The 22933-nt window shown below is 41.2% G+C and overlaps 1 protein-coding gene across 2 annotated transcripts; it reads left to right on the forward strand.

The window, feature by feature from the left end:
• Positions 1 to 4247: 4247 nt before the first annotated feature.
• On the forward strand, positions 4248 to 22334 carry plcd3a (phospholipase C, delta 3a). 2 transcript variants are annotated; one of them, XM_079281494.1, is made up of 15 exons: positions 4248 to 4444; positions 11815 to 11982; positions 15025 to 15253; positions 16168 to 16297; positions 16719 to 16944; positions 17757 to 17958; positions 18053 to 18197; positions 18474 to 18626; positions 18725 to 18877; positions 18980 to 19130; positions 19280 to 19396; positions 19650 to 19828; positions 20231 to 20366; positions 20661 to 20810; positions 20909 to 22334. In XM_079281494.1, the coding sequence occupies exons 1-15, from the start codon at positions 4354 to 4356 to the stop codon at positions 21049 to 21051; spliced, it is 2373 nt and encodes a 790-aa protein (XP_079137620.1). In that variant the 5' UTR covers positions 4248 to 4353; the 3' UTR covers positions 21052 to 22334. The 2 variants fall into 2 exon arrangements, with proteins under 2 accessions (XP_079137620.1, XP_079137621.1); XM_079281495.1 differs by lacking the exon at positions 4248 to 4444 and adding an exon at positions 5497 to 5576.
• Positions 22335 to 22933: the final 599 nt, after the last annotated feature.

Genomic DNA, 22933 nt, shown 5'->3' on the forward strand with positions numbered 1-22933 from the left:
ACAACAGTGTCCAGTGTGATACTCAAGAAGAGGGAGCTCGTGGTTATATAGCTGCTCCGCCTCTACCCCTGCGGATGCAGCTGTTTGTAACACCCGTTGAATTGTGGGACATGTGGTTTTAATTTCGATGAAGCACTGTCGGAGGCCTCCATATCGAACTACATAGTCCACAAGTCCACCGTAACTGACGAGCATTTTAACCAATCAAATGGCAGACACTTGATCACGATAAGGTCCACCCCTCTCTTAGTTGATTGGACAAGAGGATAACTTTGCTGTTGCTAAGCTTAAAGTATTTTCTGATTGGACAGTACAATAGTCAATCAAAAGTACGTAATCCACACCAAGAAAGCAGTCCGGGGCATTATATGGACGCTACCATCTACAAATAAAGGGGACACGGAGAAAAGTTACGAAATACAAGTTAATTTAAATACTGTCGAATAGCGTCACATGATCACTGGAACAAATAAATGTATTATATAAGTCGGATTAGTTGGGTTTACTTTAATTTGCAGACCACACAGTCTAACGCTGAATAAGTAATACAATGAAAACCCTCCTGTATTTGAAGCAAAATGCAGAAACCCTCTTCAGGAAACTAGTCCGTGTTGAATGTTCACACTGGAAAATAAGTGAAAACAGCTTACTTTCAAAATGCAATTATTTTTCATGTTTAGTGGCATAAAAATGCGTCGTTTGTGTGACAGTTGGCTCGTTAAACGTTTCAGTTTGAATATTGTGTGTGTCGTGCGGAGTGATACATGGTCGGACAGGGGCTCGGGTGAACTCTGGAATCAGCGTAAACAAACGGCATTTATTGTCAAGCTGCCACTCCGAGCACAGCTCCAAGCCCCTCGTTGTTAAAGGGTGGGTCAGGCGGTCTCACATTTAATAATCCTGTTACCAATGGACGGAGTGGTGTAGATCAGTTTTGAGTATTTCTGCGCAATCCACGTTTAAAATGCAGTGTTAGATTTACACTGTTGTGTCGTGTGAACAGCTAAGGATAAGCTAGCTAGCTAGCGTTAGCTACGTGTTAACATTAGTTAGCACATGATAACTACGTTTGTGTCGCTCCCAAATTAAACACTGCATTAATTCATAAAGTGTGTAGCCATACGCACTAACGTTGCAACCAAAATAAACTTATAGACGATGTTGCAAAGCAAGTAGATTCGAGCCTGGACTAGTAACGTTGACTCAAACGCCATACTGTTCATAAAGCCACGGTATCTAAGTTAATGCTAAAGTTAACGTTAGTTAACCAGGAACGGTCGACCAGTTTCAATCAAAGTGTTTATTTGTTGTTCATTTTGTCGACAGAGCTACAGCGAACACGCGACGAAGTAAATTAATAAGACCACTAGCTACAGCAATTGCTAACGTTATCCATTTGCAAACTAGGCCGATGTGTTTATATTGGGTCAGCGTAATTGCTGGAACGTAATGTTACCCGTAAGGTGTACACCATAATTACGAGTGATTATGATATTATCTTGGATGAATATAGACCACAGTCTTTCAATGTGTATCATCAGTTTAAAAACGGTGTTTATTACAATCTATGGTATTAATCCGTGAACTAGAACTCTCGATGAAGTCATTTAGCTTCAGGAAGTAGACGGTTCCCTGATCTTGCAAGGCAACACTGAAGCTTTCTTTCAGTCTACTGAAGCTCTAGTTGGCTTTTACACGTTAAGCTAACAATCCATTCATGCATTTTAGGTAACTTTTATTATAACTGTTCTTGATATCTGTAAATTAAACTGATTAATTTAATTATTGTTGAATAAAGAAAAATAATCATAACCTTGTTATGGAGTATACATATCTTTGTTAATACAGTTTATTCTCTTCTGCACATTTTTACATTTACATCTAAGGAGGTTTGCACACTTAATGTCCCACTGTTCACTGTAAAATGGCTAGTCAATACACTGACTTCCTCTTTAACTGTGTCACTATACCATGTACACCCATAGGCCTATATTCTTCTTTCCACAAACGAATTGGATGAAATGCGTTCTCCAGTCTGTGACCTCTTATGGTGTGTCTCCCAACACTGCTTGCAAAGACTGAGAATCCAATGGCTACAAACAACACAGGCCTACTGTTTCTACTAATAGAATCAGGCAGAGTTACAGCTCTGGCAAATAAGCACGCTGAGCTGGGATCCTTTGAGGAAGACGTGATATGTTCCAGTTAATATGAAACCTAATGACGATGGAGATTGGGAAATCATACCAAGGGTTCCCCTATTCTCAAATGAAGGAGCGGTTGCAGCTACAGAACCAGAGCTGCTCCTGCATAGATCACAGCTTGTGAGGATTAGCAGGCATGATTTAATCTCTCACCCTGTCTAACATGGTTGTTGCTGCAATTGAGAGCGGATGAAAGATACAAAATTGTTTTAGGCTATACGCATGACTCAGAAGTGTAAATTTAAGCAATGGCTGATATCTGTCGACTGTGCTTTTTTAGATTTCCATGAAGACAGCAGGTCCAGATTTGTTGCACTGGTACATTGTCTGCATTAAATAACTGAGTGAGAGAAACATGTCACTTTAAGTGACTCCCACCCACCCCACCAAACCTGCTTGTTTATGTATGTGTGAGAGAGAGAGAGAGAGAGAGAGAGAGAGAGAGAGAGAGAGAGAGAGAGAGAGAGAGAGAGAGAGAGAGCTTGTGGATTGCTGCAGATCAGGGAAACTTACATTTTATGGTTTTCCTGACATGACCAGTTTCAGACAACCCAGTTGAGCTCTTTCCCCCTCTGCTCTCTCTTATAACTCCATTACAAAGACTAAATTAAGTTTCCAGCCACTGCTCTGCTACTGTGGGCACGTCTCCATTCACTTACAAAAAAGAATCAAGTCTAGGTTGTATTTTTTATATCGCACATCACCATTTAGATACATCTGGCTGTGCAAGATAAATGTGATTCGAAAATAATTGTTGTTGTTAAGTTATTTGCAATTTCTTGTCATGGCCAACAGGGGGCACTGCACTCTAACTGATTGGTATAAAGAATTGAATATTTAATATTTCTATGAAATTAGTGCCTGTTTACTCTCACCAACAAGTAAACATGTTTTATAATGTCCTAATCTATATTCCCACCCCCTCAAATTACCCAGAACTTTGATACAGTCATTGGCCCAAGTTGTCCCCAACCTCACCTGGAAAATATAAAAGTTATTAGATGACCAGAGATGTAGTGGCACACAATAAAAGGCAAACAATAACCTTCAAGCAATGGTCATCAATACTCAAACAACCATCCATACACAGGTGAAGTACACTTTATATAAGTTTTTATTATTGTCTTTCCTTTTAAAGGAGTGTATTTCAAGCCCAAATGTCAACATTTCGGTTTTGGATAGTTAGGTGTACACCTCTCTGCACATTAACGGTTACTACACAAAGTGTATTAGTGTTATACCTTTACAACGGGGAGAATTAAACATTAAGCAGCCATTATATCATCATATTATACTAGCTTAAACCCTCTTGGTTGACGAAGTACTAGTTAACTTCAGCCTAACTAAAAAAAATAAATACCATAGTGCAGAAATACTTTTAGAAGTCCTGCATTCAAAATTTGAAGTAAAAGTACGAAGGTATTAGCATAAAAATATAATTGAAGTAAAAGTACCTATTATGCAGAAGAAACGAGGATTGATGGGGTTTAGGTTGTATTACTGATTCATTGAAGTATACCTGCAGCAGGTATAGGTGGAGCTTGTTGAATGACTTTATATGAACTGCAGGGAGGCTTGTGAATTTACCCCCCAACGATCACTAACGTATCTTAGCCTATAATAATAAACCATGATGTATTAGTTGATTATGTTTTGTGCTAATCATCCAAATTTGCAAAGCAATTAGCAGCTAAAGTAATAAAAAAAACAATAATGAAGTAAAACGTAGAATATTTTCCTCTGAAATGTAGTAGAATAGAAGTATAAAGTAAAAGAAACTTGAAATACACCAAAAGAACAAGCCTACCTCAAAATTGTACTAAGTACGTTACTTGAGTGCATGTAGGCTACTCGTGTTCACGAACTTGACCATCTGTGGTTCGTGCAGTTCTTTGGGGTTTGTTGGGGCAGCAGGAGGAGGTGGGAGTGCGTAAAGTGTGCGCCTTGTTTGGAGTCATATTACGCACATGGGGAGCAGCGTCTGGGAGGGACTCTACACATGTGGAAAACGACTAACTGTTGCGCTTAGCTGTCTCTCCTTGTGGGGGCCTTTCTTGAACGGCACGCTCCCGGACTTATCCCCGAGTTATCGGGCAAGCCTCGGGTCTTAAATTTGCAGCCTGCGGTTATTTTCGCCGGAGTTGCAATAATGTTGGGCAGCGGTAAGTCGGCGGCCACCAGTCCCAGAGAGCAGAAGAGGAAAGGGGCCGAGAAGGCGACGGACCCCATCAGGAAGCTCGGTAAGGAAACATCCAAAGTGTTGAAGCTCCTTTCTGTTGCCGCAAAGTTACAACAAGGACTTAAATATGTGGATGTCAAGTACTAGTGTTGCATCCTTTTTACATACACGATAAGATTTTCCTTGGCACCAGTTACTTTCTTTGCAAGCTACTGATTACTTGTGAGGATTATTTGTCTTACGTTAAGCTTAAAATGTGTTTTTTTCATTCAGGACTGTATATGTACCGTCTGTCCATGTGCTTGTGACCTAGTTGGCCCCCCAAGTTAAAACAATCAAGTAATAGTGAGTTTCATTAGAGGAAACAGTTTATGAATAACAGCTTTTGTTTTTTTTGCTGTTAACTAGCAGATAATGACACATCAACCCGAGCCCAACCCGGGCAGTGTGGGTGTAGTTCAAGTGATCATGTGTTTATGAGGAGCTGAACTCCCTCACTAGCCCACTGATGTGATTCAGGCTCCTACTGGCTCTCAGCCCAACACTGATTGGCTGCTGTTCCCTTCACTTAAGTACTCTCAGCTCATGGTGACACCTCGCCCCAAAATACACCCCAAAGACACCTGCTGAGCAGCGACAGAGCACCTGTCAGAATCTCTGAAAAGAAACTGGAAGTCGGGACCACGGTTTTGACCTATTTATACTACGGTACTACAAATGTAAACTGCAGCTTGAGGCCAATAGTGTAGAATTCATGTATTTGTTTCACGGTCTTTGGGAGATTTACAAAATCCAGTGAATAGCATGACATCAATAATTAAGTTGTTTATAAACTACAACGAGAACTGTATACCGGACATTTTAAATACGAGCAATACAATGACTGTACCCGTGATTTCACAATAAAATACAGCACGCAGTATTTCCCCACCACAGAGTTTTTTTAAAAACCCAACAAGAAATCACTCTTTAAAATCAAGAACAACTTCACGCTGCTGCTGATGAACTATTTGTGTCCTTGTTACATTACATTTGTATTTTCAGACAACTAAAATCCTGCTCCAAACGTTTAATCCCAAAACACTGAACCCCTTATTTGTCATGCTTTCACAACAGTGTGTGTGCAGGGATCCCGACCGTGGCATTGACACGGCAGACTATGTTGAAACTCTGACACTATGCAGACACTTGGGGTAATTGAAACTCTGACACTATGCAGACACTTCTTGAAGCATTACTGATGTATGAGTTGTGAAACTGTATCTCTGTGCCTGAAAATGTAATGCACGACTGTCGATTCGATATTCAAGCGTCCCGCTAATTCTGAATAATGAAGCCAGTGAGGTCACCCGTCCCTGACCCCTTACCCCATGTATCATCACAAATCAGTCAGTTGGCCTTAAACACAACATGTCTTAGTTGCGTTTTAATCCTTACTTCAGATGGAACAACCCACACTGTACCTTTGTCATTTCCAAGAGTGGAATTTTGTGGCATGTGGAGTCACAGGAGTAGTCTTACTTTATCGTTCAAAGATTTCTCACTGACTGTAAGCCTTTTCCTACAGTTAAAGTTTCATGTGAACCTGAGGTTTGTTAGTTTTGAGATCATCTATGTGTGACCACGGGCCACGACAAGGCCCGGGTTGGGTTTTCGTATTTACCGTGCACTGCACATTTCATTGCCGGCTACATATGTTTGAATCAGACAAATGTACACATGGATGAATATATTCACTGCCACAGACGTCCCCTGTGGGGGTTTGTGGATTTAGTTTCAGAGAGAGAGTCTGAGGTTGTTGTCTGTGTTGTCAACTCTGGACCTTTGCGGTGCTGTGATGGTGAAACACAGCAATTAGTTTATTGTGAGTACAAACAGACACAAACAAAACACACAACTTTATTGGTTTAGGCTTGCAAAACACCACAAATTCACATGAAACCAGATCCAGAATGCTACATTTTCAAATAATACTAATAATAGAGAAACCCAAATTGATGTATTAGTGGCTTTTCCTAATTTTATGTAAACTGATTAGAAAAGTTATTTTGAACAACATAGACCAACATAGTAGGGAAATACTAATTCAATCTTCTATCTTGTCTTTTTCAGACTTTTAAGTCTTTTAAGTCATTTTAGCAAGCTTGAACACGTAGAAAATCCAATTTTTCTTTACACCAGAATATTTAAATCATCATGATATGAACAATCCAAAAGAAAAGAGACTCAAACAACAATTACGTCCTTGTTTATGGACTCCCCACCGTGTGTTCATCCTGCTCATTAATAAGTAAATGAATGAATTCATTATGAAAGACAAAGAGAATGCTAAAACTGAGTGCTGCTCATTTTCAGCTGAATACAAAGAGGCTGCCTCTTTGTATTCAGTATTTTGCTTTCATGCTCAACAGTGTGCCGTCCCCAAAAACAACAACATTGGCAGTAATTCTTCATTTCAAAATAACACTCAGTTTGTTTCATGGGAATATGTTCTCAGATCAGCCGCTGAGTGTCACAACTCCAAAGTACAATCACTTTATTGTTAAGCTTTCCTCAGGTCACCTTTTAACTCTGGTTATCATCATTTTCATGAAAGGCTAGACCCGTCTTTTGGGGACAGCTGTGAGACAGAATTAAGAAAATCGAAGTGACCCTTCTCCCATATCATGTCAACAACACTCTAACTTTTCTATCTTTGTGCAAGTGTAGACTCCTTGCTAGCTGACTCTCGTGACAGTTATGCTGAGAGAAACGTGAACCGTGTCCCAGGAGGATCTGGTATGTGGGGGTGAAGAGGACTCGTGCAGACACGATCTAATACTGACCAGCTGATATGTTCTTTCTGATCCTCCTCTCAGTTTGAAGGCGCTCCCGCTGCTCACAGTGTGGACACACGTACCCTCAGAGAAATATTCCTTATGGGACTGATTTTAATATTTATTTTTTTCTCACAGCTGATCCAGCAGTGTTTTATTTTTATTTTAGCCAGTTGTTCTCACATAGAGCTGTTTTACAAGTTTTTAGCTCTCTGGTGGTTTGTCGGTCAGCTGGTCCACCACTTTGGTCCAGACTGAAATACTATTCGCAACTTTTGGATGAGACGTTCATGACTGACTGGACTGACTTTTCCTCTAGCTCTGACAGCAGGTCTTATCCTGTGAATCTTCTCAACATCTGTCAGAACAGATTGCCACCAATTTCTGTACAGACATTCGTGGTTCCCAGACGATGAATCCCTTTGACTTTTCCTCTGGCGCCGAGGTTCACATTAATGCTTTTAGGTAAAATGTTTCAACAACTATTTTATAGATGTCCGATGACATGAAATTTGGTGCAGACATTTATGTCCTTCACAGGATGAATTATAATCACTTTGGGGATACCTTAGCTTTACATATACAGTAGTGTCATCATTATAGTGAAAATTCAATCCAGTGCTGCTGTTGACCGGAATCCCTGCAAAACTAATCAGCCTGAGCTGTACTTTGTGTTTATGGCAAACAAATGCTGGCATGGCACATGCATTATGCTAAACTAAGATGGTAAAGATGGTGAACAATAGACCTGGGAAACATCGGCATATTAACATTGTCACTGTGAGCATTGTGCTCAAAACAGGGCTGTGCAAAGTCACAGAGATGCTAGTGTGGCTAACATTTCCTCTCGCACCCTTGTCAGGTCAAAATCTTTCTTATCACCAAATACCTTTAAAACTAATGACATTCCCATCAACCTCAGCTGTACTCAGTCATTTGTTTAGTGCTACTTAGCAAATGTTAGCATGCTATTTTTGCACCTGAATTGAGATGTTTAACATGATAAACGTGTGCTTAACATCAGTATGTTGGCATTGCCAGTTAGAGCATGTTAGCATGCTGGTGCTAGCATTTAGCTCAAAGCACTGCTGGGCTTGGTTGGCAGCTAGCATGGTTGTAGACTCTTTTAGCTCTCTTTCCACTCCCACATTGCTAATTCAGCTGCTTTTATAATGTCTGCGATGTGTTGAAATGCTTGCAACAAAATACATCAGCATGGTTGCTAGCCAGTCGGCATGCAGAGCTTTGACCATCTGATGAAGGGGATGTCAACCAGATTTTCTGCAGGAGACAGTGAAAACAAAAACACGATTCAGTTCTAAGAATCATGCCCAACCCTCCGTTTACACCCTTAAATAAAGAGGTTTTCAGGAGCGTATAAAATGTGAATGTGCCTCTGTTTACACAAGCTGTGGATTGGCCAACCCTTTCAGGCTTGTCCTCACTTGCTCTCTTATTAAATATTAAAACAAAGCAGGTAGGAAAACAAGAATGTGGATTTGGCTGGAGAAGCAATAATAAGATGAAGCCGCGGGTTGAGACTTAGGCAGTTAAGGTTCTTTGGGCAGTTTAGCATGGTCAGTGACCTGCACATTAATCTGGTCCATGTACTCCGCCTGTGAGAATGCCTTGCATGTGGTAACAGCTTGGAAAAACATGGTTGTTATGGATGGAGGGGTCGTAGGGGGATTTCTTTGTGTTCGACCCTGTTGGGGAGAGATACACGGCTGCACTCACAGTTTGTAGTCGGGGGGAGGGAGCTGAGAACAGTTTCTGTTGTGCTGTAGCTTCAGGGGCCCTCTGAGGAGGTTTGTTAGCCAACTGGCACCGACAGTATGAGGACTGTGATTGAAAGGAAAGTTAAAGGAACTTTGCCAACTGTGTGTTGACAAATCTTTGTAGGTGAGCAGAAGAGACGAAATCCTGAAGAATAATTCAACCAGAGTGAGAGTTTGCATCGACTTTTCCTTTGAAACGTCCTGAAAGAGAAAGATGCTCTGTGAGAGGCCCCATTCATCCCTGCAAAAGAAGCAATGAGGCATAGCTGAATGTGTTTTATTAACACGTAACTTACTATGACAAAATCATGCAAGTAATCACATTTTACCACGAAAAGCTTTTGACAAATTTTACACCTCTTAAGCAAAATGTTAATTTGCAAACCGTCCCACCAGTTTTAAGCATTTTCATATAGTTTCATACAACTTTACAAAATAACTAATTGTAGAAATATTCATAAAAATCAGTACATTTTACAGAATTTTACATTGTCCACGCCACAGTATTGGATTGCACCCTGAGTCGTCTGTGGGTCTGTCATGTTTGAACTAGTGTGTAAACACTCCTCGCTTGTCCTTTCACCTTCAACCCTGCCGTCCAAAATCATCCTTAGTTTTAGATTAGAGCTGCAGCTGGCAATGTAATTCATTCTCGAATATTTTGCAGGTTGTTTTGTATGATTAACCATCTAAATGTTTGGTCTATATAATGTCAGAGAAAAGTCAAAAATTCTGGGGTTCTATGTTCTGTAAGAAATTTGAGCATAGAACTGTGTGTTCAGTAGATATAATAAAAGTGATTAATAATTCATAATTAAGAAATCATAATTAGTCATAATCATAAGCGTTTTGGAAATGCATAATTAAGATAAGCATAAAGTGTTTTAGGGTTAGTAGCTAACAGTAGAATTTGAGACATGTAGCTTTTGCCAAAAGTTGCAAAGTCTTATCTATTATATGGAATGTTTATCATAGAGGGATTAAACCATAACTGACAGTCATTGAATGCGTTAGTAAACTCAGGGACAGAAAGGCAGACAGGCGAATACACTCCTGGAAGTTAGCCAATAGGAATTGGGATAAACGGAAGGGGAGGAGTTTCGAACGGATATGAGGGCGGGGTCTAGAAAGTGTTTTTCTGCCTCTTTTTAGCTTGTGGTTGCCTGGGACGGCTGTGTCTCATGGGACCAGAGGTAGTTTTTTCCAAAGTGGGTTAATATTGTAATATTTCTTAGGAGTAATTTACTCCATTGTGTAACTGTAATCGTACTTGCATCAGTGGGATTCAATTCCTTTTAATTGTAAACCAGTTTTGGTAGATTTATTGTTGCAGTGTGTCGACTGTACAAAGCAGCTGGACACGTGGTCAGGCCTCCTCGCTGTGGAACAGGCTCAACTTCCACAGTTCATTGACGAATAGATTAATTGACTAATCATGTCAGCTCTACTTTATTCCTTATTTAATTAAGATGGAAAAGTGGCCTTGTACTTGTAAATTCAAATTAATTGTATATTGTGCAAGTGTTTGCTTTTTTGATTGATCATAACATTTTTCTGTTTTTTTAACAAGTTATAGGAAATGTACCAAACAGCAGTAGCCTACATACAGTAGTTACTTGTTTTCCTTTCTGTGTCTCACTGATACCACATGACTGGGCGTTAACTTACTGTCGACTCTCAACTTAAACCTGTGTTGCGTGTCCACCATGCCTCCTGCTTTGATCTTTTATTCTATCCTATAACTTGCCCTGATCCTTTCAGTGCTGACAACAAATAATGACAATACCTCTGTTCTGAGGCTCTGCATTTCTTTTAGCTTCTTGATTCAATTTCAATGTGATGGTAATACCTAGGGAGAACTACTATGAACGGTACAGCCAGGCAAATACTGTCTCTTGGCCTGCTACTCTCCCAAGAGACATATAAATCTACAAATTATCATGGCTGATTCACATCTCAGCATTCGATTTCTCTCAGCTTCATTCTTTAAGTAGGTTTTTCATTTTCACAAAGTTTAGGCTCTAAGAACATGCACAGAGAAACATTGCTTTGTTGAAACAAGTCACTTTTTAACACAATCCACGGCAGCTTCACTCAGCACACTGAAACCTTTTGCACAGGTTTGTATATGAAACACAGCATTGGGTTTAGGGTATAAGCAGCATTGTTGTGACTGTACTATGTGAGGTCGGCTTGATAAATACAGTAAACAAGGGTTTTTCTTTTTTTTTTGGGGGGGGGGGGGGGTGTATGAGAGTTGGTAATTTTAAAAAGCAACATCCACTACCAAGAAATGTCACTCTCTGACCCATGATGTAGTTAAAATACTTTGGTTTATGACCAAATACCTGCAACACTATCAGCCTCAGCTGCACTGTTTGCTAATCAGCATATATGCTGATTAGCAAACAGTGCATGCTAATCAGCATATATGCTGATTAGCAAACAGTGCAGCTACATATTTAGCATGCTTAATCCTGTTTAACATCAGCATGCTTGCATTGTCATTGTGAGCATGACAGCATTTAGCACAAAGCAACACTGTGGCTAATCCTTACAGAGGTGCTAGCATAGCCTTGTCAACCTTACAGACAGAGACAAAAGATTAGGATTTACCTACAAACTTCCCCAGAGAAATGATGACGTTACGTTTAGAAATGTTTTTAGAAACCTTATGTCCTTGTATGTCGACACAATTAAATGGCTCAAACCCAAGACAAACTGCCCTTGCTGATGACACAATGTCAAACTGAATCAAAGTTTGTTTTTACAGTAAACGTCCTGTTTGTTTTGTGTGTGTGTGTGTGTGTGTGTGTGTGTGTGTTTGTGTGCTCCAGGGCTGCTGGACAATGAGGACGTACGCGTGATGATGCAGGGCTGCAACATGGTGAAAGTTCGCTCTTCGAGGTGGCAGAAGAGCCGGAACCTGCGGCTGCTGGATGACGGACTCACTGTGTGGTGTGAATCCACCAAGAGCTCCCGCAAAGCCAAAGCCCAGCAGACATGTGAGTATATCTGAAACTTATAGCTTTAAGAACAGGGAGAGTGGGATGGAGAGCACAGTGTATTTGTGAGAGTGTGTGTGTGAGAGTGTGTGTGGTCTGGCTTGAGCAGACTAGGAGGGAGGGTGAAGGTGAAAAAGAGGCAAAGGACCAAGAGTTAGCGATAAGAAGTGAGGCGGGTTAAGGAGGAGAAGTATAGCTGTGAAAGAAAAAGTGCTCATGAATAGAAATTGGTTTTAAAAGAGGAAGCTTGAGCGATATCAGATTGGAGGAACAGGGCTTTGACTGAAAGGAAACGTATCCACAGGGGTGCTATGGAGAGAAAGATCAGCAGGCCTTCCACCAGCCCAGTACAGACTGGGATGTGAGTCAGGGCGCCAGCTTATTGTTCAGGTTTGTTGAGCTGTTTTATCTTGGCTTCATCTCATACTTTGCTTTATCATAGGGCTGTTTGTTTCCATTGCAAGTGAGGAAACTAATCATAGGCTCTGCAATCTGGCTAAACAATAATCATGTGTAGTTTATGTACCGATTCATAAACCTGGACTCGTGAATAGTCAGGTCCAGACTGCTGGCTCACTACTAAACCAATAATCTATAACTTCCTTGATAGTGATGATTCCACATGGAGTACACACTCACTGGTAGTGACAGAAATCTAAAAATGTTTTCAGTAAAACTATCTGCATGGCTCGATAAAAATAAGCGAATTTGAGATTAATTTACTTTTGTGTGGACTGACTTTGCAAAGAAAAAGCAGAAACAATGCAAAACTGTTGTAATAAAACTATAAACGACACAGATACTCTCAGTGAGGAATGTAATATTCACACATTATTTTTAAATTTTACTTCTCAAATCCCCCATTTTTTTTAAACTACCATTCATGTCATATCTGCAATGGCACACTGTGTCAAGTTACACCAGTGGCTTACATGAACGCAAATGCTTGAAAGAGTCATGAAACAGGGAGACGGAGACATTACACCTGATTGGGACATTAATCATAACAAAAAACACAATATAAATGCGGAGAAGATGGTGGCTTTTAGAGAGCAACATTAGCTTATATAACCTCAGCAGAGGCATTTCACCTCTCGTATTGACACAGCAAAGGCATTCAAACAAAAGAGATTACACTCTGTAGAGAATGACAGTGCACTTACGTTATCTCAACTCTTCTTTACGTCGCACTTTTTTCTGGAGCTAAATCTACTCTTGGAATGAAAATTGACTGCAAGCTGGGTGGGGTGATAAATCTCTCTCGCCATCTTTTTATTTTCTTCCTTGTCGCTGGACGTTTTAGCTCCCCCACCTTCCACCTGTTTGTGCCCTTCTTCCTGATGTCGAAGAGCAGTTTAATGCTATCCCCAAGCTAGCCTTACAGCGAGGGAGGGTGGTTGGGTTGTCAGGTTTGGTTTTGTGAAGGCCGTCTTGATTGTAGCTCCAGAAATAGACACAGAGTGGTCGAGTTGCCGCATGTATCGCTGCTTACAATGATGTCAACAAATGGTGTGAGGATAGCCGGGCCTCTTCAGACAGATAGCGATAATTCTGCACTGGCAGGCTGCTGGGGAACATATCTGTTTGACTTTCAAGTGCGTGTTTGTGTGAATCCAGGATGGAGGATTGGCTTGGTTCCTCTTTTCCGAGCTCAAGGCGGTTCTCCAGGTCCAGTGTGATCTGGCGCCGTCCAGTTCAGCGCTGCCTCTGATGCTCTTAAGCACTTGGCATTGAATACAACACTTCGCACTTCTGCTGTCCCTTTGTAAACCACACACACACACACACACACACACACACACACACACACACACACACACACACACACACACACACACACACATTCTTGTCCCTTTTACCACGTCTCTGGGATAACCACAAAAGAGGAATGTGGAGTAATTTTGAAGAGGTGGAATACAGAGGCTTTTTGACCTTCAGCAACAGAATGAGGCTGTTGTCAGGCAATAGCCTCATTCTCAGTTGAGTTTACTACCCGACTGAGGGATCACTACACAGCAGGCATCCCACTGCAGAAATAGACAAGATGCTGTGCTGAATAAAGTTGTGTTAGGATCAGCTAGAAGCCAGTGTTTGTGTGTTTGGCGGTCTCACCAGAAAATATGAAATCAGATCACATGAAGTTGTAGAGCTCAACCTTTTTGGCATGTGACTCCTTCAAAAACAGTTATACCTTGATAAAAAAGTAGAAATCTGTTTTTTTGCTTTGCTAGAATAATTCATGTGGGGATGTTAGTCTGTCAGTCCACCATTATGGTCCAGACTGAAGTAAGAAATCTCTGGTAATCCCCCGACTCTTCATTGGGCGCCATCATCAGGTACATTTGATGTTTACAATACCTGGGTTTAGATCTGTAACTGACAATGACTTCATTGTTGATCATTTAGTCTATGAAACGTCAACAGCAGTGAAAAATACTCACAACATCCCAGAGCCCAAAGTGATGTCCTTAAATAGCTTGTCCAAAACCAAAATAATGTTTTATTTATTGTCATACATACATGATGAAAACAAGCAGCAAATCCTTATATTTTAGAAGCTTGAACCAGCAAATATGAGCTATTTTTGCTTGAAAAATGCGTGAAACGATGAATCAATAAAAATAGTTACCAACTGATTTTTTTTAATCTACCTTGGGTTTATTACCAAACCTGCAATACCTGCAGAATTAATGACATTCACAGCAGCCTTCGCTGTACTTTGTGTTTAGAGCTAATTAGCAGAAGTCACATGCTCGACTTAGATGCCATTATGAGCATGTTAGCATGCTGATGTTAGCGTTTAGCCAACACAACTCCAAATTATCATTTACAGCGACCATGTTGAGATAATAACTAGTATAAAACCCATTAAGGTGCATGTTTTATTTTTACAATCCTGTTGCTATGGCACTCTGCTTTGTGGGACTTATGAATCCCTAAAAGGAAATGACGTGTGACCTTTAGCTGCTTCACTCCTTGTGGCAGAGCTGTGTTTACTCGACAACACAAGAACCTATTTTCTCTTTCCCTCTCCTCCTCCAGTCGCAGTGACAGAAGTGGAGTGCGTGCGCGAAGGCTGCCAGTCCGAGGCGCTGAGGCGGCTGAGCGGGTCGGTGCCGGAGAGCAAGTGCTTCACAGTGGTCTTCAGGGGCGCCAGGAAAAGCCTGGACCTGCTGTGCCCCTGTGAGGATGATGCTCAGCACTGGGTGCGAGGGATCCGCACTTTAAAGGAGCACGTGGCCGACATGACTCAGAAGCAAAAACTGGACCAATATCCTGCACAATTTCTAATATGCCAGAATAAATACACTGTAGCTGAGGCAGCATTGCTATGGCGACTGACTCTGCTGTCACATGTGCCGTCTCACATCCACAGCATAGCTAAAGTGAGCAGTAACAACTAGGAAAAAATGTCATGTCTAAATATAGTCAGACTTTTACTGGTAGGTACAGCCCCTCATAGCCAGCGGATAATATGACTGTATCAGGTAGAGTAAACCATTAAGAGCATCGCCTTGCTTCTCTGTTGATCTATTTTTAGTTATTTTCGGTATATATATATATCATATAAATCATCAGGGCAATTATCTTGTTATCTCGTCTATTATGTTTCATAATGCAGCCTGGGTGATGTTTATCGTGAACGTGTATGCGTGCGCTTTCTGTGTTACAGTTTCCATATGCAGGTGACAAACTATAATTAACCTTATGTTGCCATCAACTCCTTAATGCAGTTATTAGACTTCATTTATTTGATAGACACTTTTGTCCTGCAGGATTTATCTTGATAGATCCTGAGGCAACAGCTAAGTTGAACGTTGTGCTCACAAGTTCAACAGTCAACAAAAGATGCATTATGCCTTTCAGGATATGCTCAGTTGCCAGTTTATTAGGTACACATAGCTAAAACCAAAGCAGTTGAATACAACAGCTCTGCAATAGAACCCACCTTCGTGAAGGTTACAATTGTGCTTGTTTCACTTTATGATCATTTCTGAGGCTGCAGTTGGTGTTGCTGTTCAATTGTATGGCATCAGACGGTTTCTATTATTTTGTCCACCCTCATATATATCAAGGAGGAACGCTGAATAACAGAAACTTGTAAGATTGAAGTGTATCCATGCACATTGTGAACCCAAAGCCTGCCTCAATTGATTTGAGGTTTTAGTCCTTAACCCTCTACACTTGGATCCGAAGCTACCTGAGGCGAGCGGATCAGAACCAGGACGGCAAGATGAGCTACGACGAGGTCAAACGGCTCCTCCAGATGATCAACATTGACCTGAGCGAGCAGTATGCCCGCTGTTTATTCAAGGTCAGGATCATCCTGTGCATCTTCATTTGTTAGCGCCTATAAATTATCCTCTTTTTGTTGTCTTTTTGTTGTTTTGTCTTTATCCCCTCCCTCTTGTCTTCCCCTCAACAAAGCAAGACCCAGCTTTTTCTTTATTGTGGGGCATTACTGCCTGCTATGTCCCCCAGCTCTCCATTATAGCTGAATTGTTGGTTTTTATGCTCCGTCCCGATGCACTTTCCAATACCGAACATCCCCAAGTACCCGTATTTGTATTGTAAGTACACACAGCTGGGTTGATTTCTTATGGAGATGCTTTCATCCCAGGGAATTTGGAAGCATTCTCAAAATAAAAGCAGACTGTGTTTGCCATGTGTCTCTGTGTGTGTCCGATTTGTGTCCTTTTTGAACTCCTTGAACTCCTTATCCCCTCGCATCCCAGAGGTGTGACAGATCCTGTGATGGTCGTCTAGATCATATCGAGATCGAGGAGTTCTGCAGGGAGCTTCTGCGACGGCCCGAGCTGGACGCAGTCTTCAGACAGTATTCAAGTAATGGTTGTGTGCTCGCCACTGCTGAGCTGCGGGACTTCCTGGGAGACCAAGGAGAAGATGCCTCGTTGAATCATGCTCAGAGCCTCACGCTCACCTACGAGCTCAATGACTGGGGTAGGTCCTAAAAGCAATCATTAAAGGCTTTAAAGAAAGAGCACACGACGATTTCATACCAACACTGTGAATGTCCCATTGGATAAAATGACAAAAGTGATGCTGCTTATACCTGTGAAGACGTTTGCTGTTCTAAACACTGAGGCAAAATCCTCTACTGCTGTGCAATAATGTGATGTGCTTTCATGTTTCCAGCAGTTCAATTGGTTTATTTTAAGGAAGAACTAAGTAGTTTGCACCAGCGATATCTGCAATGAAAAGTAACAAAATGCCACCCACAACAACTCAAACCCAGAATATCCAAGGAAGAATGTGTCAGAGAGCGGAGTTTCTATTTATTAGCACAAGTTCAAATCAAGCAAATGAGAGTAAGTTATGTTCACTGAGAGACAAAATGGCCTAAAATGGCTTATGCATAAATAAATGACAGCAAACAATATTGTTGACTTGAGCAATGTTGTGTTTTGTTTCTCATGAATTTGATTTGTATTTGTAAGTAGAAGAACAAATCTTTTTTTCTCTCAACGGTTACATCATCTCGCTTTCAGTAAAACATCATTTGAACTGAATGAGGGAGACGTTTGGTAAGCTGAAGACCAGACGATGAATGATTTCAACAATATGTAAACTGTTTAGCTTAATCCGTGTGAGAGAATGAAGCTGTGATGAATGTAACCACTCCCTTGTCCTTGCTTTTCTCCCTTGTGCAGGGTCCTAATGCATGTTGTTTCAACCCTTTAGTTAAACTCATAGCAGTTTTTTTCTGACAAAGTTGCTAAAAGACTCTTTAAACACTTTGCCATTCATTGCAGCTCAGAAGAACCACTTCATGACCCAGAATGGTTTCACCATGTACATGCTGTCCCGGGAGAACGATGTGGTTAATCCTGACCATGCCAGAGTCTACCAGGACATGAGCCGCCCTCTGGCCCACTACTTCATCTCCTCGTCGCACAACACTTACCTGACCAAGGACCAAGTCACCGGCGCCAGCAGCACTGAGCCGTACATCAGGTACTCCGACAGAGACTCAAAAAAACGTCATCAAGCAGCACATATTTCAGGTGTTCTTAATTTGAATGCTGAAGTACGTGTCTTTCAATGACAGGGCTCTGAATCAGGGCTGTCGCTGCGTGGAGCTGGACTGCTGGGATGGCGATAAAGGTGAACCTGTCATCTACCATGGCCACACGCTCACCTCCAAAGTGCCTTTCAAGGAGGTCATTGAAACCATCGTCCAGTACGCCTTTAAGGTCAGAGGAACTTGATTGGCTGGTGTAAATCCTCAGCTATGACAGTATGCTCGCTGCTCCTTGATACTGCTAATGAAATGAGTGAGTTGTCAGTCAGACTTCTTGCTTTCACGGCCCGCTGCGCTTCTTGTGGTTGCTATGTGGCAACCCTGCGGTATTTTGGTTTTGACATACAGTACTGTTGCATTGCAGCGTTAGGTACTGCATAGCTATCATGCGATCTGATTGCATTTCAATGACACAGCATATGTGTTTTTTCTGCGTTTCTCCCCGCAGGCGTCACCATATCCTCTAATCCTGTCCCTGGAGAACCACTGTTCTGTGGAGCAGCAGGCCGTCATGGCCACGCACCTCCGCACCATCCTGGGCAGCAAACTGCTCACCAAGCCGCTCAGTGACCAGCCGCCGAAGGATCTGCCTTCTCCTGAGGTACAACACACACCGACACGCAGCTAGATCCTTCTTCAAAGACATCTGGCTGTCTGGTTTTCTAATGCAGTCATTTGTTCCAATGACCTTCGTTGCAGGAGCTGAAGGGGCGTATTCTGGTGAAAGGGAAGAAGCAGATTCCTCACTTGGGCCAGCTGGGCAAGGGCGGCAGCTGTACCAGCTTCTCCTCAAGCTCTGAAGATGAACCAGCAAGCGGCAACAAGAACACCCCCAAGAAGGATCCTGCAAAGGTCAGTTCAGCAAGACTTGTCGTTAAGCCTGAGAAGCTGTTAAAGTGAACTTTAAGATAATCGCATAACATTTTATTTTATGTTTGTATTTGACCTTTTCAGGTCTGTTCTAAACTGAGCCCAGAGCTATCAGAGCTGGTGGTGTACTGCAGAAGTGTCCCCTTCCGTGGCTTTGAAAATGTGTCTGAAAAACCTTCAAATGAAATGTCCTCCTTCTCTGAAAGTGATGCCCTCAGGCTCATCAAAGACTCGGGTACAACAATGGAAATAATTGCATCTTGATATTACATAGAGACAAGTCAAAGTGATTTTCTGACGTCGCTTTACTGCAGCTGATTCTACACAAAATATAATCAGTCTCCAGTGTATCATGGCATGTGGATTTCTTCTTTTCATTCGCAGGAAAGCTTTTTGTGAGACACAACAGCAGGCAGCTGAGCCGGATCTACCCCTCCGGCCAGCGCCTCAAATCATCCAACTATGATCCTCAGGAAATGTGGAACGGTGGCTGCCAGATGGGTTAGTACTCCAGACTAGAAGCTTGGATGCTGTTCTGATGGCAGCACATGAAGGCAATTCATTTGAAACACATTATGTGGTCAGTAAGCGCCAAAGAAATGTTATCCTGACTCATTCCTGCAAATTGCTGCTACATCATAAGACACGATGTCACCGGCTTTTACTGACTGACAACATTCACCGGTGCTTTAATCATTTCCGTCGGTGTGATCAGGCTTCCCGTGTCACTGACTCCACTCTCTGTGCTGTTCAGTGGCTCTGAACTACCAGACTTCCGGGGAGCAGATGGACCTGAACCAGGGTCGCTTCCTCCCCAATGGTCGCTGTGGATATGTTCTTAAACCGGGCTTCCTGTGCAGCCCAACTTCCGACTTTAACCCGGAGATCACGGGTGGAGGCCCCGGTCACATCCCCACCCAGCTGACTATACGAGTGAGTGGTAACAGTGTTGCAGTAATTCGATTTTTGACACACTGGAATCCAGTTTTCACATACTTTGTTCATTTACATCAGAACTGTATGTTTGCACTTTATTTACCTAGTATTGTGTTGTTGCTCCTCTATAGTGCAATGTTAATGTTGTTGTTTCTGACTACTACTACCACTATTTGCAAGAGGTATTCCTCCTCTGTAGCTGTTCCAGAGATGTCTTCCTTTCTTCCCATTGAAAGTATTTTTTTCATGTTTTCTCTGAAATGAGGTTCTAAAGATAGAGGGAGTTGTATGCTGCCCAGATTGTGAGGCCCTTAAAATAGCAATTTTATACCAATAAAATGAATTTGACTTGACTCAGCATTGGATATGACAATTGACAAATTACATTTTGCTTTTCAGATAATATCTGCGCAGCAGCTGCCAAAAATCAACACGGAGAAGGCCAGCTCCATTGTGGACCCACAAGTGTGGGTTGAAATTCATGGGGTGGCTATTGATAATGCAAGAAACAAAACCCACCGCATTGACAACAATGGTAACGCTGAGACATCATAAATCAATTAAAGTGTCAATGTTATTGTCTGTATACTGTAAATGTTTTAAGCAGAGAACTAGTACTGTATTTGTAGGCAAATATATTGCTATGAAATAATGTTACTGTATGCTGTAATGCTGTTTTTGATGATGTAAATGCAGGAGGCCACAGATGACAGCATTAAGCTGCACAGATCTTTTGTAGGAGCCTTTCCTGTCCATGACCATGATTAGTTTGTTTGAGAGGTACATTACTCTGGATGATGTATTTATGGCTCGTGTGCGCCCTCTACAGGCTTCAACCCACGATGGGACTGCACTCTGAGCTTCCAGCTGCAGGTCCCTGAACTGGCTCTGGTGCGGTTTGTCGTGGAGGACCATGATCACACTGCCAAAAATGACTTCGTGGGGCAGTTCACTTTACCTTTCATAAGCCTACGAACAGGTGCTCATAAAGATCTACTGTGCATATTATCGACTAGTCATCACTGTGGCGTGTTTGTGATGTGTGTGTGTGTGTGTTTGTGATATCTTTCTTCTCAGGTTATCGACATGTTCATTTATTGAAGGCAGATGGTTCCAGTCTGTCCCCCGCCACCCTCTTCATCCATGTTAAAGTGACCCGCAAAGGAGTCCCCGTCAAAACTGTGTCCGAGCGTATGGCCATTGCCAAAGGAGAAGCATGACGTGCATCTGAACTAGATGGAAAGCTGCATTTTCTGTCAACAAAGGGCTTTGGAAAAGGAGCTCTGAATGTGAGCAGAGACAGACTGCTGTTGTTGCTGCCAGCCGATCTCCCAGTCCAGACCTCAAGTGGTCCAATTTACACGAAGCCACTTCCCACTACAGGCGGAGAGATGTTGTTTTTCAGAGATGAGGAAGCGCGCTAGCTCTTAGCAAATGAATTGCCTCAGGATAATGACTCCATCATACACTGTGGGAGAGTCTGGTCTTGTCAGTGCTGAGTGCTCTGGAAACAGGGCACAGAGGATTGTGGTTCATGAAAAACACCAATATGGGACTCGTTACAAAATTAATTTTAGTGTTGTTTACTCTCATGTGTAGGTGGCTAGCCAACAATATTTTGGACTGAAGATGAGTTAATTCATCCTTTTATATTTTAGAAGAATTTTAACATTTTTACACTTCAGTATTTAACTTAAACTTAAGGAATGAGGATATTTTAACAAGAAACAACATTTACTTAACTGATGCTGTCTCATTCAGTAAGTGTTATAAGTGGGAATCCAAGCAGGTGATTGAAATGAAAAATATTACTGTTTTATTAATTATTGTTTCAACACTAATCGTGATGTAATACAGATTTAATAGTGTTTCAGAGATTGTCATAGGTTGTTTTATGCATGACGGATGAACAAATGATGCAATTGTTTATTCATTTAGTCTTACTTTATACTTCAGATACTTGCCACTTTTAATTTTATGACAATATATTTCTACAACTTCAAAATGAACTTGAAATATAAACAGTATTAACTTTAACTTAACATTATTACAAATGTCACTTGTTGTATTTGCTCCAGCATCATTTCACACGTGTTAAAATAAGTGTTTATATGTTAGCGATATTTGCTTGAAGCCTCCTTTGCCTCTTTTCTAATAACATCCCTGCATAATTATTTGTGTAGCCAATTATCATCCCGACAATCGTATCTCAAAATTGTGGTTAAACACTAATTGCAACAATCTTACACAACCACCCATTACTTTAGGCTACAGTGAATCATTTAATGCTGTTATAAGGAGCTTCCCTAATAATAAGATGGTGCAGTAATGAAAGGTGCTGCACATGGATTACTGTAATAACAGCACATATGATTCGGATGGATTTCAACATGTAACAAATGGTGCAGTATGACTTTGCAGTGTTAAAGTGTAAAGCCTCTGTTGTATGAATGACAGTTGGTATTATGTATGCAAGAGAAAATACTGTTTTCATAAAAGCACTAATAACACATTGCTGTGTTTTGTTGTCGTTTTTTGCATACGCTATCAAGAGAGAGACCGAGTCTGTGTGTGTGCGTGTGTAGAGGGGCGGGAAAAATTAAGAATATTGCCAATTTTATCCTTGAATGCGAACAACATATACAAAATTGCAAAAACAATTATTTACCATTTTAGTTCCAACTTACAACTACTTTATAAAGGGCGTCTTATTTGAAAGTAGTACCATACTGCTGTTATCACTTTATATATAGCCTACATATGTTTAGTGGTTGAATGTAACAAAGTACATTTAGTATTTATATTATCTGCAACTTTATTCTTCTATTCCACAACATCTTAGAGGCAACTGTTTAACTTTTTACTCTACATTTGTCTGACAGCTTTAGTTACTCGTTACTACGAAATTACACATTTTCAAACCTTTTCTGTCCAGTGAAAACCATGTATGTCCAAATTTGCAGCAGTAATATCTAAATATGATCTCTAAACGTAAAACAGCATTAGCAAAACGATAATTAACCATTAATGCAATCTTCAGTTAAAACTGATAACCATTTTATGAAGGGTGTCTTATTTCTTCATTTATAATACTATTGTACA

The sequence above is a fragment of the Melanostigma gelatinosum genome (genome assembly GCF_949748355.1).
Source record: "Melanostigma gelatinosum genome assembly, chromosome: 13".
In the NCBI taxonomy this organism is placed as follows: domain Eukaryota; kingdom Metazoa; phylum Chordata; class Actinopteri; order Perciformes; family Zoarcidae; genus Melanostigma; species Melanostigma gelatinosum.